Source organism: Equus asinus, chromosome 25 (genome assembly GCF_041296235.1).
Source record: "Equus asinus isolate D_3611 breed Donkey chromosome 25, EquAss-T2T_v2, whole genome shotgun sequence".
In the NCBI taxonomy this organism is placed as follows: domain Eukaryota; kingdom Metazoa; phylum Chordata; class Mammalia; order Perissodactyla; family Equidae; genus Equus; species Equus asinus.
In genome coordinates, this window is record NC_091814.1 from 46453149 (window position 1) to 46473813 (window position 20665).

At 36.2% G+C, this 20665-nt stretch overlaps 1 protein-coding gene across 12 annotated transcripts in view; it reads left to right on the forward strand.

Moving 5' to 3' along the window:
* The window catches only part of COP1 (COP1 E3 ubiquitin ligase), a 237358-nt gene extending 217389 nt beyond the window's left edge, over positions 1-19969 (forward strand). For all 12 annotated transcript variants that reach the window (XM_070497937.1, XM_014845336.3, XM_070497944.1 and 9 more), the window contains 2 exons: positions 17398-17442; positions 19619-19969. Coding sequence is in view for 5 of the 12 variants with exons in the window: in XM_014845336.3 (XP_014700822.3) it covers positions 17398-17442; positions 19619-19636 (63 nt within the window). In the remaining 7 variants the exon portion in view is untranslated. The remainder of the gene's footprint in view (positions 1-17397; positions 17443-19618) is intronic.
* Positions 19970-20665: the final 696 nt, after the last annotated feature.

Consider the following 20665-nt stretch of genomic DNA (forward strand, 5'->3'; position numbering starts at 1 on the left):
ACTCATTGCATTTTCATGACCTTGTGTCTTTGCCTAAAAGATCTTCCGTCCTTTCTCTTGAGGAATTTCAACTGTTATTCTTCCATGTTCCATTTGTGGCCTTATCTATGAAGCCTTTCTTGTCTCTCCTAGGTAGAGGATCACTTCCCTTCTTGCTTCTGCAGTTCCCCCTTTGAACTTTCTATTTCTTATAATAATATAGTAGTTTTCTGTTTAAAAATCTGTTTCCCCTGCTAGTCTATAATCTCAAGACCAGACATCATATCTTACTCATCTTTAGAACTCCAGTACCCAGCACAGTGTCTGGCATATAATATCTACCCTAATGATGATAAATGGATGTATAATGATAAGTGAATAAAATGGCATGAAATTAATAAACTTTATGCTGAATCCACTATTGTATCATGAACGTGCTATGATAATGGGCATTTATTCTCTCTGTGGAAGTAATTTGGAGAGTTACTTTATCACCTTGGAGATCAGGGAAAGATTTTTCCAGAAGCTTCCATCAAAGCCAAGTTCTAAAGGCTGAGTTAGCTTCAGGGACTTGTGGAAAGGCCCTTTACGCTACAGATTTGACCATTAGGTAGAGTTGCTTTTGATGTCACCAATACCATTTAATTCCCAAATCCAGTAACCTGTTATTACTAGGCAATTTTTTCATCTTCTCATGATTTTTGACCATTTTGGCTACTTCCTCTTTCTTAAACTCTTCTTTTAGCCTCAGCTAGAATCAACTTTCCCTCATTTAAAAAGGATCACTTATAAAATACATACTGTATGCCTGATATTTACATACGTGTCTTGTTTGATCACAACAACAACTCTATTAACTCAGATTTCTTCCCTTCATTTCCCACTTTCCTTCCCTTCCCCTCCCATTAGCTCTATTAGCTCAGTTTTATGTTATGGTTGAGGAGACTGAGATTCAGAGAGGTTAAGTAACTTGTCCATGATGACATAGTTTGGGAATGTTAGAGCTTCAAACTCAAGTGTTTCTGACTCCAGTGACTGTTTATTCCACTACGCCACTCTGTCTATATTTTGTTACATGGTTTGTTAATTTGATTTTAGGGAGATAGATTGTCTGCTATAGTCTGGCCCATTTTATCCTGAAGGCCACTTGCTCACATGTGTGGGGAAACAGAATTGAACTCTCTCAAGTTGCTTTTTCTGTAAGAGAAGCCCAGAGCCTCTCTTAGGTGATCATGGGGCTTCAAATTGAATATAAAATATGACTTGTCACTTTAACAAGGATGAGATCGCAAGTTGAAAGTGGGTTCCTTGTTACCTGAAACTCAAGATAAGGAGAGAATAGAATCACCAGCTAAAAGTTCATGATTCTTTACATCTTGAGAAAGCCCTGAAGGTATACTTGGTCTACCATACAATTGAAGTTCACAGTAATGATGCTAGTTTATCTGGGAAGATTTCACATTTGATCATAGTCATTGCTTCAGGGACTCAGAACAGCCGGGTGACAGTTACTCACTTTTCCCCCCTTTTTGGTACTGTTTAAATTTTTACCACATGTATGTATTACATATTCATACAATATTTTTTTAATTGAGGTCATAATAGTTTATAACTGTGAAATTTAAGTTGTACATTATTATTTGTCAATCACCATATATATGTGCCCCTTAACCCCTTATGCCCACCCCCTGACCCCCTTCTCCTCTGGTAACCACTAATCTGTTCCGTTTGTCCGTGTGTTAGTTTACCTTCCACATATGAATGAAATCATATGTGTTTGTCTTTCTCTGTCTGGTTTATTTCGCTTAACATAATACCCTCAAGATCCATCCATGTTGTTGCAAATGGGGCTATTTTGTCTTTTTTATAGCTGAGTAGTATTCCACAGTGGGCACTTGGGTAGCTTCCATGTCTGTCTTGGCTATTGTGAATAATGCTGCATTGAACACAGGGGTGCATAAGTCTCTTTGAATTGTTGATTTCAAGTTCTTTGGATAAATACCCATTAGTGGAATAGCTGGGTTGTATAGTATTTCTATTTTTAATTTTTTGAAAACTCTCCATACTGTTTTCCATAGTGGCTACATCAGCTGGCACTCCCACCAGCAATGTATGAGGGTTCCCTTTTCTCCACATCGTCTCAACATTTGTTGTTTTTTTGTCTTGGTAATTATAGCCATTCTAACAGGTGTAAGGTGATATCTCACTGTAGTTTCGATTTGCATCTCCCTAATGGTTAGTGATTTTGAACATCTTTTCATATGCCTGTTGGCCATCTGTATATCTTCTTTGGAAAAATGTCTATTCAGATCCTCTGGCCATTGTTTGATTGGTTTGTCTTTTTGTTGTTGAGTTGTATGAGTTCTTTTTATATTTTGGAGATAACCCCTTATCAGATATATGATTTGCAAATATTTTCTCCCAGTTAGTGGATTGTCTTTTCATTTTGTTCCTGGTTTCCTTTGTGTTGCAGAAGCTCTTAAGTCTGGTGAAGTCCCATTTGTTTATTTTTTCTTTTAGTTCTCTTGCTGAGTAGACATTGGATTCAAAAAGATCCTCCTAAGATTGATGTCCAAGAGTGTACTGCCTATATTTTCTTATAGGAGTTTTATCATTTCACATCTTACCCTCAAGTCTTTGATCCATTTTGAGTTAACTTTTTGTATATGGTGAAAGGGAATGGTCTACTTTCATTGTTTTGCATGTGGCTGTCCAGTTTCCCCAACACCGTTTGTTGAAGAGACTTCCCTTTTTCCATTGTTATGTTCTTACATACAATGATTAGCTGATTAGCTGTTCATAGATGTGTGGTGTTATTTCTGGGCTTTCAGTTCTGTTCCGTTGATCTGTGTGCCTGTTTTTGTACCAGTACCATGCTGTTTTGATTACTATAGCTTTGTAGTATATTTTGAAGTCAGAGATTGTGATGCTCCAGCTTTGTTCTTTTATTTCAGGATTGCTTTAGCTATTTGAGGTCTTTTGTTGCCCCATATGAATTTTAGATTCTTTGTTCTGTTTCCGTGAAGAATGTCACTGGGATTCTGATTGGGATGGGACTGAATCTGTAGATTGCTTTAGGTAGTATAGACATTTTTACCATGTTTATCATTCAATCCACGAGCGTGGAATATCATTCCATTTCTTTATGTCATCATCGATTTCTTTCAGTGATGTCTTAGAGTTTTCATTGTATAGGTCTTTCATCTCCTTACTTAAATATATTCCAAGATATTTTATTCTTTTTGTTGCAATTGTAAATGGAATTGTATTCTTGAGTTCTCTTTCTGTTAGTTCATTATTAGAGTATAGAGATGCAACTGATTTTTGTAAGTTGATTTTGTTCCCTGCAGCTTGGCTGTAGTTGTTGATTATTTCTAATAGTTTTCCAATGAGTTCTTTCAGATTTTCTCTATATAAAATTATGTCATCTGCAAATTGTGAGAGTTTCACTTCTTCATTGCCTTTTTGATACCTTTGGTTTCTTTTTCTTGCCTAATCGCTCTGGCCGAAACCTCCAGTACTATGTTGAAATAAGAGTGGTGAGAGTGGGCACCCTTGACTTGTTCCTGCTCTTGGAGGGATGGCTTTCAGTTTTTCCCCATTGAGTATGATTTTGGCTGTAGGTTTGTCATATATGGCATTTATTATGTTGAGGTACTTCTGTACCCATTTTATTGAGAGTTTTTATCATAAATGGATGTTGGACCTTGTCAAATGCTTTCTCTGCATCTATTGATATTATCATGTGGTTTTTATTCCTCATTTTGTTAATGTGATGTATCACGTTGGTTGCTTTGCGGATGGTGAACCATCCCTGCGTGCCTAGTATAAATCCTACTTGATCATGGTATATGATCTTTTTAATGTATTGCTGTATTTGGGTTGCCAGTATTTTGTTGAGGATTTTTGCATCTGTGTTCATCAATGATATTGGCCTGTAATTTTCCTGCTTTGTCTTGTCCTTGTCTGGCTTTGGGATCAGGGTGATGTTGGCCTCATAGAATGTGTTAGGAAGTGTTCCATCTTTGTCAATTTTTTGGAATAGTTTGAGAAGGATAGGTATTAAATCTTCTTTGAGTGTTTTGTAGAATTCTTCAGAGAAGCTATCTGGTCCTGGACTTTTATTTTTGGGAGTTTTTGGTTACTGTTTCAATCTCTTTCCTTGTGTTTGGTCTATTCAGATTCTCTATTTCTTCTTGTTTCAATTTTGGAAGGTAGTATGAGTCTAAGAATTCATCCATTTATTCTAGATTGTCCAATTTGTTGGCATATAGTTTTTCTTACTGTTCTCTTATAATACTTTGTATTTCTGTGGTATCCATTGTAATTTTTCATCTTTCATTTTTAATTTTATTTATTTGTACCTTTTCTCTTTTTCTTAGTGAGTCTGGCTAAGGGATTGTCAATTTTGTTTATCTTCTCAAAGAACCATCTCTTAGTTTCATTGACCCTTTTTACTGTACTTTTGGTTTCAATTTCATGTATTTCTGGTCTAGTTTTTATTTTCCTCCTTCTGCTGACTTTGGGCTTTGTTTGTTCTTCTAATTCTGTTAGGTGTGGTTTAAGATTGCTTATTTGAGATTTTTCTTGTTTGTTAAGGTGGGCAAGTATTGCTATGAATTTCCCTCTTAGGATTGCTTTTGCTGCATCCCATAGGAGTTTGTATGGTATATTTTCATTTCTATTTGTCTCCAGATATTATTTATTTCTCCTTTACTTTCTTCAATGATTCATCGGTTGTTCAGTGGCTTGTTATTTAGTCTCCACATACTTATGACTTTCCCAGCTTCTTTTTTGTAGTTGATTTCTAATTTCATAGCATTATGGTCAGAAAAGATGCTTGATATGATTTCACTCTTGTTAAATTTATTGAGGCTTGCCTTTTTTCCCCAACATATGGTCTGTCTTTGAGAATGTTCTGTATGTACTTGAGAAGAATGTGTATTCTTCTGATGTTTGATGGAGTATTCTATGTATATCTATTAAGTCCATCTGGTCCAGTTTTTCATTTAATTCCACTGTTTCCTTGTTGACTTTCTGTCTGGATGATCTATCCATTGATGTAAGTGGGATTTTCACATCCCCTACTATTGTGTTGCTGCTAATTTCTCCTTTTAGGTCTGTTAATAGTTGCTTTATGTACTTTGGTGCACCTGAGTTAGGTGCATATATATTTATAAGTGTTATATCCTCTTGGTGGAGTGTCCCTTTTATCATTATATACTGCCTTTCTTAGTCTCTCATTGCCTGTTTTATCTTGAGGTCTAGTTGGTCTGGTGTAAGTTTGGCAACACCTGCTTTCTTTTGTTTGTCGTTGGCTTGGAGTACCATCTTTGATCCCTTCACTCTGAGCCTGTGTTTGTCTTTAGAGCTGAGATGTGTTTCCTGGAGGCAGTATATTCTTGGGTCTTGTATTGTAATCCATCTTGCCACTTTGTGTCTTTTGATTGGAGAATTCAGTCCATTTACATTTCAGGTAATTATTGATATATGAGGGCTTAATAGTGCCATTTTATCACTTGTTTTCCAGTTTTTCTGTATTTCCCTTGTTTCTTCTCCCAGGTATTTCTGATTGCCAATGCAGTTTGGTGGTTCTCTGTGATGGTATTCTCAGTTTTCTGTTTATTTATCATTTGTTGTCTGTGTTCTGATTTTTTTGGTTAGTAGTTACCATGAGATTTGTATAAAAGATCTCATAAATGAGATAGTCCATTTTCTGATAGCCTCTTACTTCCTTAGTCTAAGTAGGTTCTATCCCTTCTCTCTTCCCTGTCTAAGTAATACGTGTCACAACTTATTCCTTTTTGTGTTGTTAGTTGGTGGGTAAAATAAAGTAATTATAGTTATTTTTGATGTTTTCCTTCCCTTTCTCTTTAGTGTTGTAAGTAAATGTTTGCTAATTTGTTCTGATAGAGAGCTGCAATTTTCTGATTTTGTCTGTCTATCTCCTTGCTCAAGGCTTTGTAAACCCTTTCTCCTTTTTTTCAATATGAGGAATGACCTTCTCGAGTCTTTCTTGTAGGGAGGGTCTTGTGGTGATGAACTCCCTCAGCTTTTGTTTATTTGGGAAAATTTTTATTTCTCCATCATATCTGATGAATATTTTTGCTAGATAGAGTATTATTGGCTGAAAGTTTTTCTCTTTCAGAAATTGAGTATATTATTCCACTCTCTCCTAGCCTGTAAGGTTTCTTCTGAGAAATCCACTGAAAGGCTAACAGGGGTTCCTTTGTAAGTTATTTTCATCTACCTTGCTGCCCTTAATATATTTTATTCGTCATTGACTTTTCCAGTTTTACTAATATATGCCTTGGAGAAGACCTTTTTACATTTAGGTAATTAGGATTTCTCTTAGTTTCATTTACCTATAGTTCCAGCTGCTTCCCCAAGTTTGGGAAGTTCTCAGCTATTATTTCTTTGAACAAGTCCTCTTCTCCTTTCTCCCTGTCTTCTCCTTCTGCAATACGTATAATTCTTATGTTACATTTCCTAATTGAGTCGGATATTTCTCGGAGAATTTCTTCATTTCTTTTTAGTCTCATTTCCCTCTCCTCCTCCATCTGAAGCATTTCTATATTTTTGTCTTCCAGATTGCTTATTCTGTCCTCCATAATGTCAGCTCTGTTATTCAGGGAGTCCAGGTCTTTTTTTAATCTCATCCATTGTGTTTTCATCTCCAACATCTCTGATTCCTTTTTCTTTATAGTTTCAATCTCTTTTGTGAAGAGTTCCCTTTATTCATTAATTTTGCTCCTGATTTTATTGAAGTGTCTGAGTTTTCTTGTAACTTGTTGAGTTTTTTTTTTATGATAGCTATTTTGAATTCTCTGCTATTTAGATTTTAAGTTTTTGTGCCTTCAGGATTGATGTCTGGGTACTTCAGGATTTTCCTTCTGGTCTGGAGTGTTAATATACCTCTTTGTGCTATTTGCTATGGTGGACTCTGCCATTGAATAGTGGTAGTATCTGGTCTCAGATTGCGTCTGCTGCCATTCAGGGAGGGTGGCAGGAGCTATGTCTTCTGAGCCTGCTGCAATCCCTGGCAGCTGTGTCTGTCCTTTCGAACCTGTGCTGATAGTGCCATCTGTGTTTGCCCACTGGCTGTTGTTGCCTCAGGCAGGAGGGGAGGGGTGCTTTCTTTTGTGTGTCTGTTCCTGGGCGTTCCTGCTCTGCATCTGCTGTCTGCTCTCCTGGGCTGCTCTACTTGGTGAAGACATTCATGCAGAGGCTGCCCTTCCTCTCCCTGCTCAGAGTCTTGTGCCGCCTGCCACTCTCAGTCCCATGCCCTAGATTGCTGCCATTTGGGGAGCAAGAGGAGATCCCCTTAGTTCTTTCCAGTCGGTCCAGTCCCTCCACCTTCAGAGGTATGGCTGTGTGGGTCTCTCAGACATTTATTTCATTGTGTGAATGCCCTCTGTTGGTTTATAAATGTTCTTTTCATTGTATTTTGGGTAGGGAGTTGCTGGGAAGAGCTCACTGTGCCATGATGCTTATAATTTTTTTTAAGAGAGAAAGAAAGCTGTGACAACAATCCCTAAGGAATGGTGCATTATTGTTCCCATTTTTTAATCCAGCAGTCTTGCTACACTCTCTAATTTTGATTATCCATTTCTACACTCTGATTTTTTATATATACAATAATATGATCAACAAACAATGAAAGGTTAATCTCTACCTTTCCAATTTTTATTTCTTTATATCTTTTATTTGTTTTGCCTTATTCCAATGGCCAGGACCTCTAGTATAAAGTTGAATAGACGTAATGGTATCTGTCATCCTTCTCTTGTTACATAGGGAAAACTTTCAAATATGTCACCCCTATGTGCAATGTCTGCTCTAGGATTTTTGTAGATACACTTATAAGATAGTTTCTTTCCATTTTCAGCTTGCTAAGAGTTCTTACCTTATTATTGCTTTCTTTTCTATTTATTGAGGATAATGTAATATTTTTCTTTTAAATATTGATGTGATAACATTTTTATATCTAGTATTAATCCAATCTTACATGATTGGAATAAGTGCAATTTGGTCAAGATATATTATCCTTATATATTGTTAAAATTTTCTTGTTACTATGTTTTTGGTAGGATTTTTAAATATATTTTCCTGAATAACATTGGCTTGTAGTCTTCCTTTTTTGCCTTGCCCTTGCCACATTTTGATTTCATAGTTATGTTAGCTTCATAAAACAAGTTAAGGCATGATCCTTTCTTTTCTATGGAAAAATTTCTCTAAGATTAGAATTACTCCTTTCTTGAATATTTGGTTGAACTTGTAGGTAAAGTCGTGTAAGCCTGAGGTAGAAAAAATTTTTGACAGCTGATTCTTTTTTTCAATGCCTGTAGGATGATTCATGTTTCTTATGTCTTCTTGATTGATTTTGGTAAGTTTTTTATAGGAATTTTTCCACTTGGTTTAAATATTCAAATTCATTAATGTAAAATCTTTTTTGTTTCCATTTTTTCTGTAAAATTATTCAATATTCTTATTCTGAGAGAAGGAGAAGTCAGTTTAATACAAACTTAACATTTGGAAAAAGAAACTAAGGGAAGGGGTATATTCTGAGTTTGTTTAATAGGTTTATATTACTTCTGGTTAAGAAAAATGTTGTTTATCATCATGGGTACCAAGGCTTACACATAAAACCATCCTTATTTTATGGGAGCCTCTGGTCCATGAACTTGATATATCTGTCAATTTATTTAGATTTTATTTAATATCTCTCAGCATTGTTTTAGAATTTTCAGTGTGCAGGTCTTACTTACATTTTAGGTTTGTCTCTAATTGGTTCATGTTTTTGATGCTATTATAAATGATTGTTTAAAAAATTCTGTTTGCTAATTATTCATTCCTAACTTATAGAAATATATTGTCTTTGATGTAATGACTTTTATCTGACAACCCTGCTAGCTCCATTTATTCTAGTAGCTTTTTTTAAGATTTGTTAAGATTTTCAACGTAGGCAATCATGTCATTTACAAATAAATACAATTTTACTTTTCATTTCTGATCTGTGTGCTTTTTCTTTCTTTTCCTTGACTGTTGCACTGGGTACGACCTCTAATAACAGTCTTAAATAGAAGTGGTGAAAGCAAGCATCCTCCCCTTGCTCCTAGTCTGAGAAGAAAGAGTTCAACATTTCACTATTAAGTATAACATTAGCTGGAAGTTTTTCATAGGTGTTCCTTATCACCTCGAGGAAATTTCTTTCTGTTCTTAGTTTGCTGAGAGTTTTTATTATGAATAGGTATTGAATTCTGTCCGTTGCATTTTCTGTGTCGATTGTGATTACCTGATTTTTCTCTTCTTTTCTGCTAAGGCGGTGAATTGCATTCATTATTTTTTCTTTAATCTGGATAAATTCCATTTGGGCATGATGCATTATTCTTTTTCAATATCACTGAAATCTGTTACGGGTATTTTGTTGAGTTTTGACATCTGTTTATGAAGGCAATTAGTCTGTAATTTTTTAAATAATGTCTTTCTCTAGCTTTGTTTGACTTATAAACTGCATTTGGAAGTGTTCCTTCTCTATTTTCTGACTTACTTTCTTCTGTCATCTTTAGGAATTTGCATCTTTCATACAATTTATTCATTATCTGTCAATTTTATTGGCATAAAGTTGTTTATATTAGTTCTCTATCTTTTTAATATCCATAGATGTCTAGTGATATCCCCTCATTCATTCTGATATTGTTAACGTATACTTTCTCTCTGTTTTTGTGGAGATATATCAATTTTGTTTCAAGAATTAGTTTGGTTTTAATAATTTTTATCTGTTTTCGTGTTTTTATTTTTTTGATTTCTACTCTTTATTACTACCATGTTTATACTTATGCTGTGTGTACTTTGCTTTATTCCTAGCTTCTTAAGCTGAAAGTTATTGCATCATTGATGTTAAACCTTTTTGCTTCACTAATATAAGCATTTAGAGATATAATTTTCTATCTAAACATTGTTATAGCTGCATTATACAAATTTTAATATGTTATGTTTTCACTATCTTTTAGTTCAATATAGTTTCTCATTTCCCTGTGAGTTCTTATTTGAGCCCTGGGTTATTTAAGAGTGTGTTTTTTAATTTCCAAATATTTGGGGATTTTTCCAGGTGTCTTTTTGTTGTTGTTTTCTACTTTGCTTCTGTTTGGTCAGAAAACATACTTGTATAATTTCAGTCTTTAAATCTGTTGAAGTTTGTTTAATGGTCTGGCACATGCTTCTCTTGCTGAATAGTTCAGATGTCCTTGAAAATAATGCATATTTTTGCCCCTTAAGTAATATGTTATGTAAATATTAATTTGCTTAATTTGTTTTTGATAGTATTATTCAAGTCTTTTATATCTTTATTGATTTTCTGTCTACTTATTCTTTGAAGTTTTGACAGAAGAGTGTTGAAATCTCCAAACACAAGTGTGGGCTTATCTGTTCCATTCAGTTCTGTCAGTATTTGCTTCGTGTATTTTGATGCTCTGATTTAGATAAATATGCATTTAGGATTTTTTTAAAAAATAAGTTGACCCTTATTTAATTATAAAATGTCTCTCTTTATCCCTGGTCATATTCCCTGTCCTGAAGTCTACTTTTTCTATATTAGTAGAGCCATCCCAGCTTTCTTAAGATTAATGTTTGCATGATATATTTTTCTTCTCCTTTTACGTCTTTTTTTTTCAGTGGGTATTTCGTGTGGATATCATAGAGTTGGTCTCGCTCTTTTAGGAAGTCTTATATTTCTGCCTTTCAATTATAGTATTTAGACCACTTACATTTACTTTTCAATATTGTTGGGTATTTGTGTGTCATCTTGCTATCTGTCCTGTCTGTTCTATGTCCCCATGTTCCTCATTCTATTTCCTTTTTTCTTTGAGTATTTTTAGAATTCACTTTAATCTCCTTTACTAGCTTACTAGCTATACTATTTCTTTTACTTTTCTAGTAGTTTCTCTAAAGTTTATAATATTCATGTTTAACTTATCACAATCTGCCTTCAGATTACACCACTTTGTGTGTTATGGAAGAACCTTACAATAACAGACTTCTCTCTTCTCCTTTTATCCTGTGTACTTCTGCTATCATACATGTTACTTCTGTGTTAGAATAATCATAATACATTGTTATTATTTCTACTTTAAATAGAAAATTATTAAGAAAATAAAAACCAAGGAAGTAGGTATCTTTTATATTTATACACATATTGATCATTTCCAGCGCTCTTCATCCTTTTGTTTAGATCTGAGTTTTCATGTGGTATAAGAACTTCCTTTAACAATTTCTTACAGCACAGATCTGCTGCTATCTCAGCTTTAGTTTACCTGAAAATATCTTTATTTTTGAATAATATTTCTAGATTGACAATTTTCTTTTTTCTTCGTCTTAAAGATATCGTCTTACTGGCTTGCATTGCTTCTGATGGCAAATTGGTAGTCTTGTTCCTCTCTATATAATGTGTGTCTTTGTCCTCTGGCAGTTTCAAGATTTTCTCTTTCTTACTCTTTTTTTTGCAGTTTATAATGTGCCTTGATGTGGTCTTTCTTTTTTTTTTTTTTTCCTGCTTGGATATTAAGCTTCTTAGATTTGTGGGTTTATAGTTTTCATGTTTGGAAAACCTTTAGCCTTATATTATCATATAATTTTTCTGTGTCTTCTCCTCCATTTGGGATTCCAATTACAAAGTTTTATATTGCATGTTGTCCTATTGGTCACTAAAATATGAATGTTTTTTTTTCCTTCCCAGCTTTGTTCCCCTCTTCTTCAATTTGGATTCTTTTTGCCAGTGTTGGCAAATTTGTTGGTGCTTTATTTATTGGTGTCTCTTCTGTTGTTATGCCCATCCAGTGAATTTTTCATTTCAGATAGTATATATTTTTCATGTGGAAAAATTCCATTTGGTTTTTATAATTATGTCTTCCATTTCTTTTCTCATTAAGTTTATTGTTTCCTTTACGTACTTGAACATAATTATACTTGCTTTAAAAGTCCTCATTTGCTACCTCCATTGTCTCTGTCATTTCTGGATCTGTTTCTATTCATTGATTTTGTTTGTTTGTTTTCCTGGTTATAGGTCATGCTTTTTGCCTCTTGAATGCTGTATATTGTGAATGCTTCATTGTTGAATGTCTGGATTTTGTTGAATCTTTTTAAAGAGTATTGAAGTTTGTTTTGGCGAAAAGTTAAGTTTTTGGAGATAAACTTGATTCTTTTGACTCTTGTTTTTAAACTTTATCAGGGTGACTCTGAAGTAGCAGTAAGCTTTTTCTTAAAGGACCACATTGCAAATATTTGAGGCTTTGTAGGCCATGATGTCTCTGTTGCAGCTCCTCAACTCTCCTACCGTAGTATAAGAGCAACCTTAGACAATATATAAACAAGTGACTGTGGCTGTGTTCCAGTAAGACTGAAATACGAAATACAAGCAGTGGGCTGGATTTGGTCCATAGACTACAGTTTGCCCATCCATGGTCTACAGAAGCATTTACTTTAGGCTAGTTTAGCCCTACTAGTAAAGCATGGCCCTTCTGGGGACTCTGCTAAATGCCCTGAGTATTCATTGAGGTCTCTTGACTCTGGCTGGTCAAATTCAGACAACTCCTAACCCTGTGTGAACTCCAGCGTTGGTTAATGTTATAGATTCTCAATAGTTGTACTTTCTCTGTTCATTGTCATTTTCCTGGCCTTCTGTAGTTTCACCTTATGCATGTGCAGTTTATTATTCTGACATACAGTCAAGAGGACCTCTGTGCAGATTCCTGGAGCTCTACTTCACGTAGCTTTCTCCTCTATGGTGCTTTGCCCTACAGGTTCCAGCTGCCCTACAGATACCCTGAACTTCCATCTCTGTCTCCGCAACTTAGTGAGTCCGCTGTGGTCTGCTTAGATTCCTGTGCTCTATTTGGATTCCCCTTCTTACTGTGGGGTCCAGAAATTCCCTTCAAGCAGAAAGCCAGGGTGATTATAGGACTCACCTCATTTGTTTCTCTTCTCCTAGGGATCACAGTTCTGCACTGCCCGTTGTCCAATATTATCTTATATATTTTGTTCAGTTTTCTAGTCGTTTATAGTAAGAGAGCAAGCCATTCCATTTATTCTGTCATGGCAAGAACTGAAAGTTTGTTTTTTTACATATTTATATCTATAGTAAAACTAACTCACATTTGAAATCAATTATACCTATATCTAGGAATAAATACCCCAATTGCAAACTAAGTGAATAATTGTTATTTCTCAACTTGCTCAGGATTTTAATGTATTAGCTATATAGGCACTTTTATAAGCAAGCTAGCAAAGAGAAAACTGTTCCAGTGGGTGCTCGTTTTGTTTCAATATAAGTTAGTATTATCACTAGCTTTATAAGCAAGTTGGTGTATGTTTGTGTATGTATCTTCTATTTCTTTAAAAGACTTGCTGCTAGTTTTTCCATTGTCATTACTTAATCTCTTTATATTAAGAAGAAAATAACAGGTACATTATTACCTAAACCTTGAGAGAGTTTTCCAGCAAAACTGCCGGTCTCCAAGAAAGAGGGAGAAAATAATGAGATTTAGTGGCTGGTGTTTTTATTTTATTTATTCCTTTGTTTATTTATCTTAAGGAAGATTAGCCCTGAGCTAACATCTGCCGCCAGTCCTCCTCTTTTTTCTGAGGAAAACTGACCCTGAGCTAACATCCATGCCCATCGTCCTCTACTTTATATGTGCGATGCCTGCCACAGCATGGTTGCCAAGCGCTACCATGTCCGCACCGGGGATCCGAACCAGTGAACCCCAGGCCACCGAAGTGGAATGTGCGAACTGAACTGCTGCGCCACTGGGCCGGCCCCTGGCATTTTTATTTTGTTTGGCAAGTACAAACAACCCATTGACAGGCCAGTCCGGAGGTATAGTGGTTAAGTGTGCACATTCCACTTGGTGGCCTGGGATTCACGGGTTTGGATGCCATAATGAGTAGACGTACACACTACTCATCAAGCCATGCTGTTGCCACACTGTTGTTGACACTGCCTGTCCCACATACAAAATAGTGGAGGATTAGCACAGATCTTACCGGAGGACCATTCTTCCTCAAGCAGAAAGAGGAAGATTGACTACAGATGTTAGCTCAGGGCCAATCTTCCTCACCAAAAAACAAACAAACCTACAAAAACACCCCATTGAACCAGAACTTATTTACATTAGAGCTCTGGCAGACTGCAGTTACAGCTAAGAATTACCAGTCATTCAAAATGTAAACAAGAATCACTCAAAACCTACAGTAATAATCTTATACTGTAACTTCTTTTCTTCCATGCTGAAGTAAAATACCTGGTTTTATTTTTCTGCAAAAATTATTTTCTCTTAAGCCAATATCTGACTATCTGAAAGACAGTTTAATCCTAAATCTCTTTTTTATAAATAAGTTCATGGTCTTTGGAGGGAGGGGCATACTGAGATGTGAAGCTATTATTTTTACTTCGTTGTTTGTCAATTTGAATAGCTTTTGAGTGTTTCTAAGAATTCTTAGGAGAGTCTGTCCACCTGTATGTTAGTCCCAAAAGACAATTCCAACTGGGCAGTCACTTCCTGTGTTGGCTTATTAATAATGAGATATTTGTCTGTCTCCACAGGTAAAGGTCTTTAGAGTTAACCTTCCAGTAACATCTAATATGGCATCACCTATTAATGCCACAGTAGTCCTGAGGTCACAAAATGACATTGTTTGTTCACATTAGATAGTTATCAGATGTCTTCCTTCTTGGATTTAGTGTAGTAACTGCACAGGCTTCAAACCCCTCTTATGTAGTGATTTAACTAGATTAGGTTCTCTTATTTATATTGAGCCTAATCTTTGTTATTGTATGGTAGTATACCACACTTTTCCAAGCTTTCCTTCTACCAAGAATTAGAATTTTGAATTATGTAATATGTGATCTCTCTAACAGGCAGAAGTGGATTCCCCCCACCCTAGTCTGAGTCCTCATCTCCACCAGGTTTCTCTGCCTTCCTCCTTTGTATGCAAAGGTAACTAGAACCAAAATGGCAGAAAGAGAGAGGTTTGGGCTATAAATTTTTCATCATCCTGACGTTGTATTCTCATAGCAGAAGGAGCAGTTTCTGGTGACTGCAGCATCTAATGATAGTGGCAGTAGCTTTCTTAGAGTCTGCAGTCTTTCCTCAAGCAGGAACTAGATTGATCCGTGCTATTTGTAGCTTCATTTCTGGATAGTGTTCACAGAAGAATCGTTTCTGGGTTCTCTGGTGGCAGTTGTGATATCACAGAGGTTGTTTAAAGTTCTTGCTAGAAAGAAATCCGTATTACACCACACAGTGCCTCATTCTGTTGTTTTCTGAGGCAGGCATAGGAATTCTGCCTCTTGACCAGCCAAGTGACTTATTACCCTAAGGATACCCAAAACTCACTCCAACCACTTTCTGAACTCAGGTCACTCAAAGAGTAGATAAGTCTCAAATTTATCTTTCTGCCCCGTCATCCCACCCCACCCTCCACCCCCCGTGGAATCATTAATTCTATGCACATTCAGTCCTAGAAGTAGCCCATAATTTCCTCAAAGTGAATTTTGAAACTAATTCTAATAGAGAATACTATATTACCCATGTTACTATTTTCAAGAATACGTGTGCTGATTTAAAGGAAAATCTCAGCTAGGAAAATAGTGTAGGGGAGGAAAAAATTTCCTAACCCTCTTGGGTTCCCTGGCTAGATCTGAAAATTAAACTGACAGAGACAAATTAACAGGAGAAAAGCATGCAAATTTATTTAATGTAAGTTTTATGTGACATGGGAGCCTTTAAGGAAATGACGACCCAAAGAAACAGACCTGTGTATTTTACGCTAGGTTTGATGAAGAGTGGACAGTCATGTAGAAATGTGACAGGGCAGGCAGTATGAGGTAATTGTTGTAAGCCAGGGGAGACCTAGCAAGGCCTGTTTGGATTCTTCTTGGATCCCTTTGTCTCTGGCAATAAGGATGCTCCTTTACTCTGCGTATAGGGAGGGCACCTCTCACAGGAGGGTTTTATAACCTGACTCAGGGGAAAATGGTGAGAGGGGTGGGAGGTCAGAGAGCCCTTCCTGCTTCTGCCGTTTTCTCAGATTCCTTCTGCTTAAAATAGTATGCTAAGGTGCCATATTTTAGGATCGTGTGACCTGAACACCGTCGTCAGCATTTCCCATGCCCACCCTCAGAAAACCATGTCTTTATTCCTTCTTGATACAACTATGTCCATTGATGCTGTCACTACTGACTACATCCAAGGAATATTCTGATCCGAAAAGTTGGGGAGGATAGTAGAAAAAGTTATTTATTTCCTCTTAGACCACTAGAAACAAGATGAACGTTTTTCAAAAGTACCCTTAACGGGAATCAAAGGGAAAGTTAAAAACTAGAAATTTATAAGTTTGCAGAGCACAGATTTCTTATATCAAAGAAACTGCCATTTACCTCAGATTGACTGAAGTCGCTTTCCAAGCATACTCATTAAGAGTTTTCTTCATCACTTTACCATGAAGCCTGTAGGATATTCGGGCAGGTCCTGTCCTTCGTTGAGGTTTGACCACTTCATCTGTTTCTCATAGCTATTATTTGGACTTAGTCTTTCCATCAGCCATGTGGCCCTGTGGCAGTTTTGAGTCCGTTTACCTCCTTTTAGCTGCCTACTCTGAAAAGCAAAAAGACTTCTGTCTACTTCCATGTATCAGAGCTCTATTGGACTCTGTTTCCTGCAGAAGGCATGTCCTAACTCTGCCTACTTAATGAGATTCTCTCTGGGAAACTCAGTCATGTCTGTTCCTTTTCCCACCCTTCCTACTTTCCAGAGAAATCGTTTTTTTCCTAAGGCTTAGGATATAAAAAATACGTTACCATGTGCATTCTATTTCAAGTAATCATCGAGGTTACTAATACTGAGTGATAGAATAATTAAAAAGAAAGATAGCCTTCCTTCTCCCAGATGAATATTCACATTTTTTTGTTTTCTTAATACCAAATAGCTATCCATAGAGATTTATGCCAAAGATGTTGGCAGCATTTACATCAATTACTGGTGTTTTATGGGAGAAAGTGAATGAAGGGGGAGGTTTGTGTGGAAAGGATTGTGCACTTTATTTTTCTCAAGTTATTCTTATTTATATTTTATTTCAGTCTTTGTTTCTCTTGACTTTCCTTCTCTTGGGAATCTGTTTATTTTTCTTTACATTTAAAAGTTTTCTACTCTGCTTCCAACTTTATTTTTTTGTTAAAATTTAATCATCAAAATATAGAATTTTGTGTTTAAAATTCACAGTTGAAAACATGCTGAAGTTGGTTCTCCACTTTAGATTCTGTTGTTGTCTTAAAGTGAAGAAAGAAGAACAAAGCGGAAATCATTCTCTTGTACTGCCCTCCAGGAAATCCTTCTCTGTACTTTAAAAGTTCTTGTTCTTTTCTAGGAGTCCAATGTGCTGATTGCTGCTAACAGTCAGGGTACAATTAAGGTAAGCTATTTTATCCATCTCTATTTTAAACTCAGATCCATTTTTAGACTATAACCATAACATGGAAATATAGAGTTATACTGGGCCTTAGAGGTCATTCCAGATCATGGGTCTCTGTCTGCTTGGAAATGGCTTTGATTGAAGGGAAAAGAATAGGTAGCTTGCAGCTCTGGAGAAGATGACAGTACTTGTTAGAGGTGATGTGAATGCTGAATGGATTGATAGGTGGTCAGAATGAAAATCAGAGGAAGACTCTTAAGCATTCACTGTGGGCCAAGCACCATTTAGCTTCTCTTATGCCAGTGCAGCTGCCCCACAGGGCGTTCAGTGCACAAGGTCCAAGACGTAGCCGGAGATGCTTAGACGTTCACCAGATTTAAAAATCTCTCACTCTTCTTTTACTCTCCTCTTCCACATGTTTCCCTTCCTTCTCTTCCCTGACAAGTAAGTTTTTCCTCAGTTGCCAAGGGTAGAAAAGATATTTCGGTGATCAATTGAAAATTGATTTATCTTGTGATCATGCCATTTGTGTAATCTGCAAACTTACATGTCTCTTGGTACACAGTCTCAGTCACAAATTCATACATTGTTTTTTTCTAGTTAGGAGCTCCCAAGAGAGTAGAAATTTTGTTTAATTTGTACCACTGTATATTTATCACTTGGGCATGATACATTGGATAAATAAATCCAGAGCTAAGCAGTGAACTTTTTAAACAAAACACCATTTTGGAGGAGGTTTAGTACATGGGTTTGATAAGGACTTATTCTGTGACTACCAGTTCTTTCCACACATTCTCTGCTGATATAGGAATATCAGGACTTGTTTTTTTTTTGTTTTTTTTTTTTTAATATTTATCTATTTCCCCTGCCACTTAGCATTGATTTTGCCATGGCTTCCTTTCCACTCATCCTGAGTAGAGAATGACCCAGCACCCAAGGGAGCAAATCCAAGCCTAACATATTGTCCATCAGAGATGAAATAAGCAAGCTCAAAGCAGAAGAACTGCACTGTTAGCCAGTCAAAGTAGTATACATGGTGCACTGCTTTGTGTGCAGCTAGTTTCTCTATTTGGAAAGCCTGATTAGAGAGACATGGGCAACTTAAATGAGAGCCAGGCTTTTGAACTGTGATCAGCATTATGTTCTAGAAGACTCAGGCAAGATGGTAGAAGATCTTAGAATCTCTGTTTTAAGTGGCTCTCTACTGTCTCTAAAGTCTCTCTCTCTCTCTTACTCTCATGGCAAGGCATATATTGAAAAAGCTGCACCTTATTCTTCAACAAGTTTGGCCTTTGTGGCGATTGGGATTGCTAACATATCTGCGGAAGCTCAAAGCTACAGATGCACTTATAGAATCTCAGTGACAAATCTTAAGATTTTGCTCAACAGCATTGACCTCTTATTTTGGTAGCCTGTTTGCCAAATATAAAGACAAAAAGCATTATGGAAACACAAGTGTAAGTCATGCCTTAGCAGAGGAGGAGGGGAGAAGTTCCTCCTTTAATTCCTTGCCACCTAGAATTGCAGTCTCCATGCAACATAGTCCTTTTTGACAGTGTCTCATAATTGTCTGCGTTGTTCTATGTACATTCTTAGCCATTTCTTCTAATCTTTTTATAACTGATGATTGCTGCTTCTTATTTATAGTTTTAGCAATATCACAACTTTCTTGTGGGGCAAGATACTACTTTAATAACTAACAAAATATCTTGACACCGGATGATTGACTAGAAAATGAATGAATCAATAGGAAAAGGCAAGATTTCAGATCCTGTAAACCTTGATCACTATAAACTGTTTATCAATGGAAGAAATAAATAGATTAAAATCCTAAACAGCAGTACTTAAAATTTTCTTAAGAACATGGAAAGATAACATATATCTCAAAAATGTTATATCTATGTTATGCATCAGCCAGTTCATTTATCCATTTGTTTTATATAGTTTACTTTGAAGGCTCCCTAGTTAACTTGTAAATAACTAATCTGAAAGAGTTCGTGCAGCTGTTGAATTGGAAGTAAGAAAGGATTAATGTCTTATCCCTTCAAATTCTTTGGCATTTTAGCAGTTGAGAAAAGTTATTTGGTTCTCCGTTTATAGTATACTAAAGATTCATTAAACTCTTTCTATATTTTAAAACTATTTTATTGAACTGTTCCTTTTTTTCTCCCATTAGGTGCTGGAGTTGGTATAAAGGGTTTACTCAAGTTAAATTGTACTTGATCCCGCTGAAATACATCTGCAGTTGACAATGAGAGAAGACAGAGACTGTTGTGTGATGTTTCTCCCCAAAGTCCTCATGGGTTTTGGATTTGTTTTGAGTATTTTTTCTTTTCCTTTTTTTTCTCCTCTGTGACCTTTGGGACATTGGGAATACCCAGTGAACTCTCCACCATCAATGTAACTCCACAGACTTTGCTGCTGTTGGTGGTGTGGTTATCTAATTTTTGTGATAGGGAAACAAATTCTTTTGAATAAAATAACAAAAAAAAATAAAAGTTTATTGAGCCACGGTTGAGCTGGAAAAGTTTTGTCAAATGTGGCAAGAGAGAATTTTTTCAAGAAGTAGCGCACATGAGCTATAGAATTAATGTATCAGTGAATCATCTGTAAGGTTCACACTTCTCAACCTCTTTGGAATTATGCATATCAACATAAACAAAATATAAAGTGTATGGACTTCTTCCAGTGAATTTAATGTTTACAGTAGGTGAGGAGATTGATAACTTTGCCTTATGAATTCCTTACTTCATTCTCTGACTAGATTTACATCATCAGCCAGTGCCATACTCCTCAGGCCCTCTGGATCTGGCCAAGGATCTAAAATTTTGACCTTGAGACCAGTTCAGACAGAAAGGGAATGTCAGTCTGTGACAGCTATCTCTTTCTTTGCCTTTGAAATGTAATTTATATGTACCATAAGCCCTAAATACAGACAAACCAACTTATTTTATAAAATCATAGCTATCAGATGGTCATAGTTATTGGTATCATCCTGGGCTGAACAGTGAGTTAGAGCAGGGGTCAGCAAGCTTTTTCCGTAAAGGGCCAGAGAGTAAAATTTTTTTCTGCTTTTTCTCCCCAACCCACCCCCCAGCATATAGTTGTATATTTTAGTTGTGGGTCCTTCTAGTTGTGGCATGCGGGACGCCGCCTCAACATGGCCTGATGAGCAGTGTCATGTCGGCACCCAGGATCCAAACTGGTGAAACCCTTGGCCACC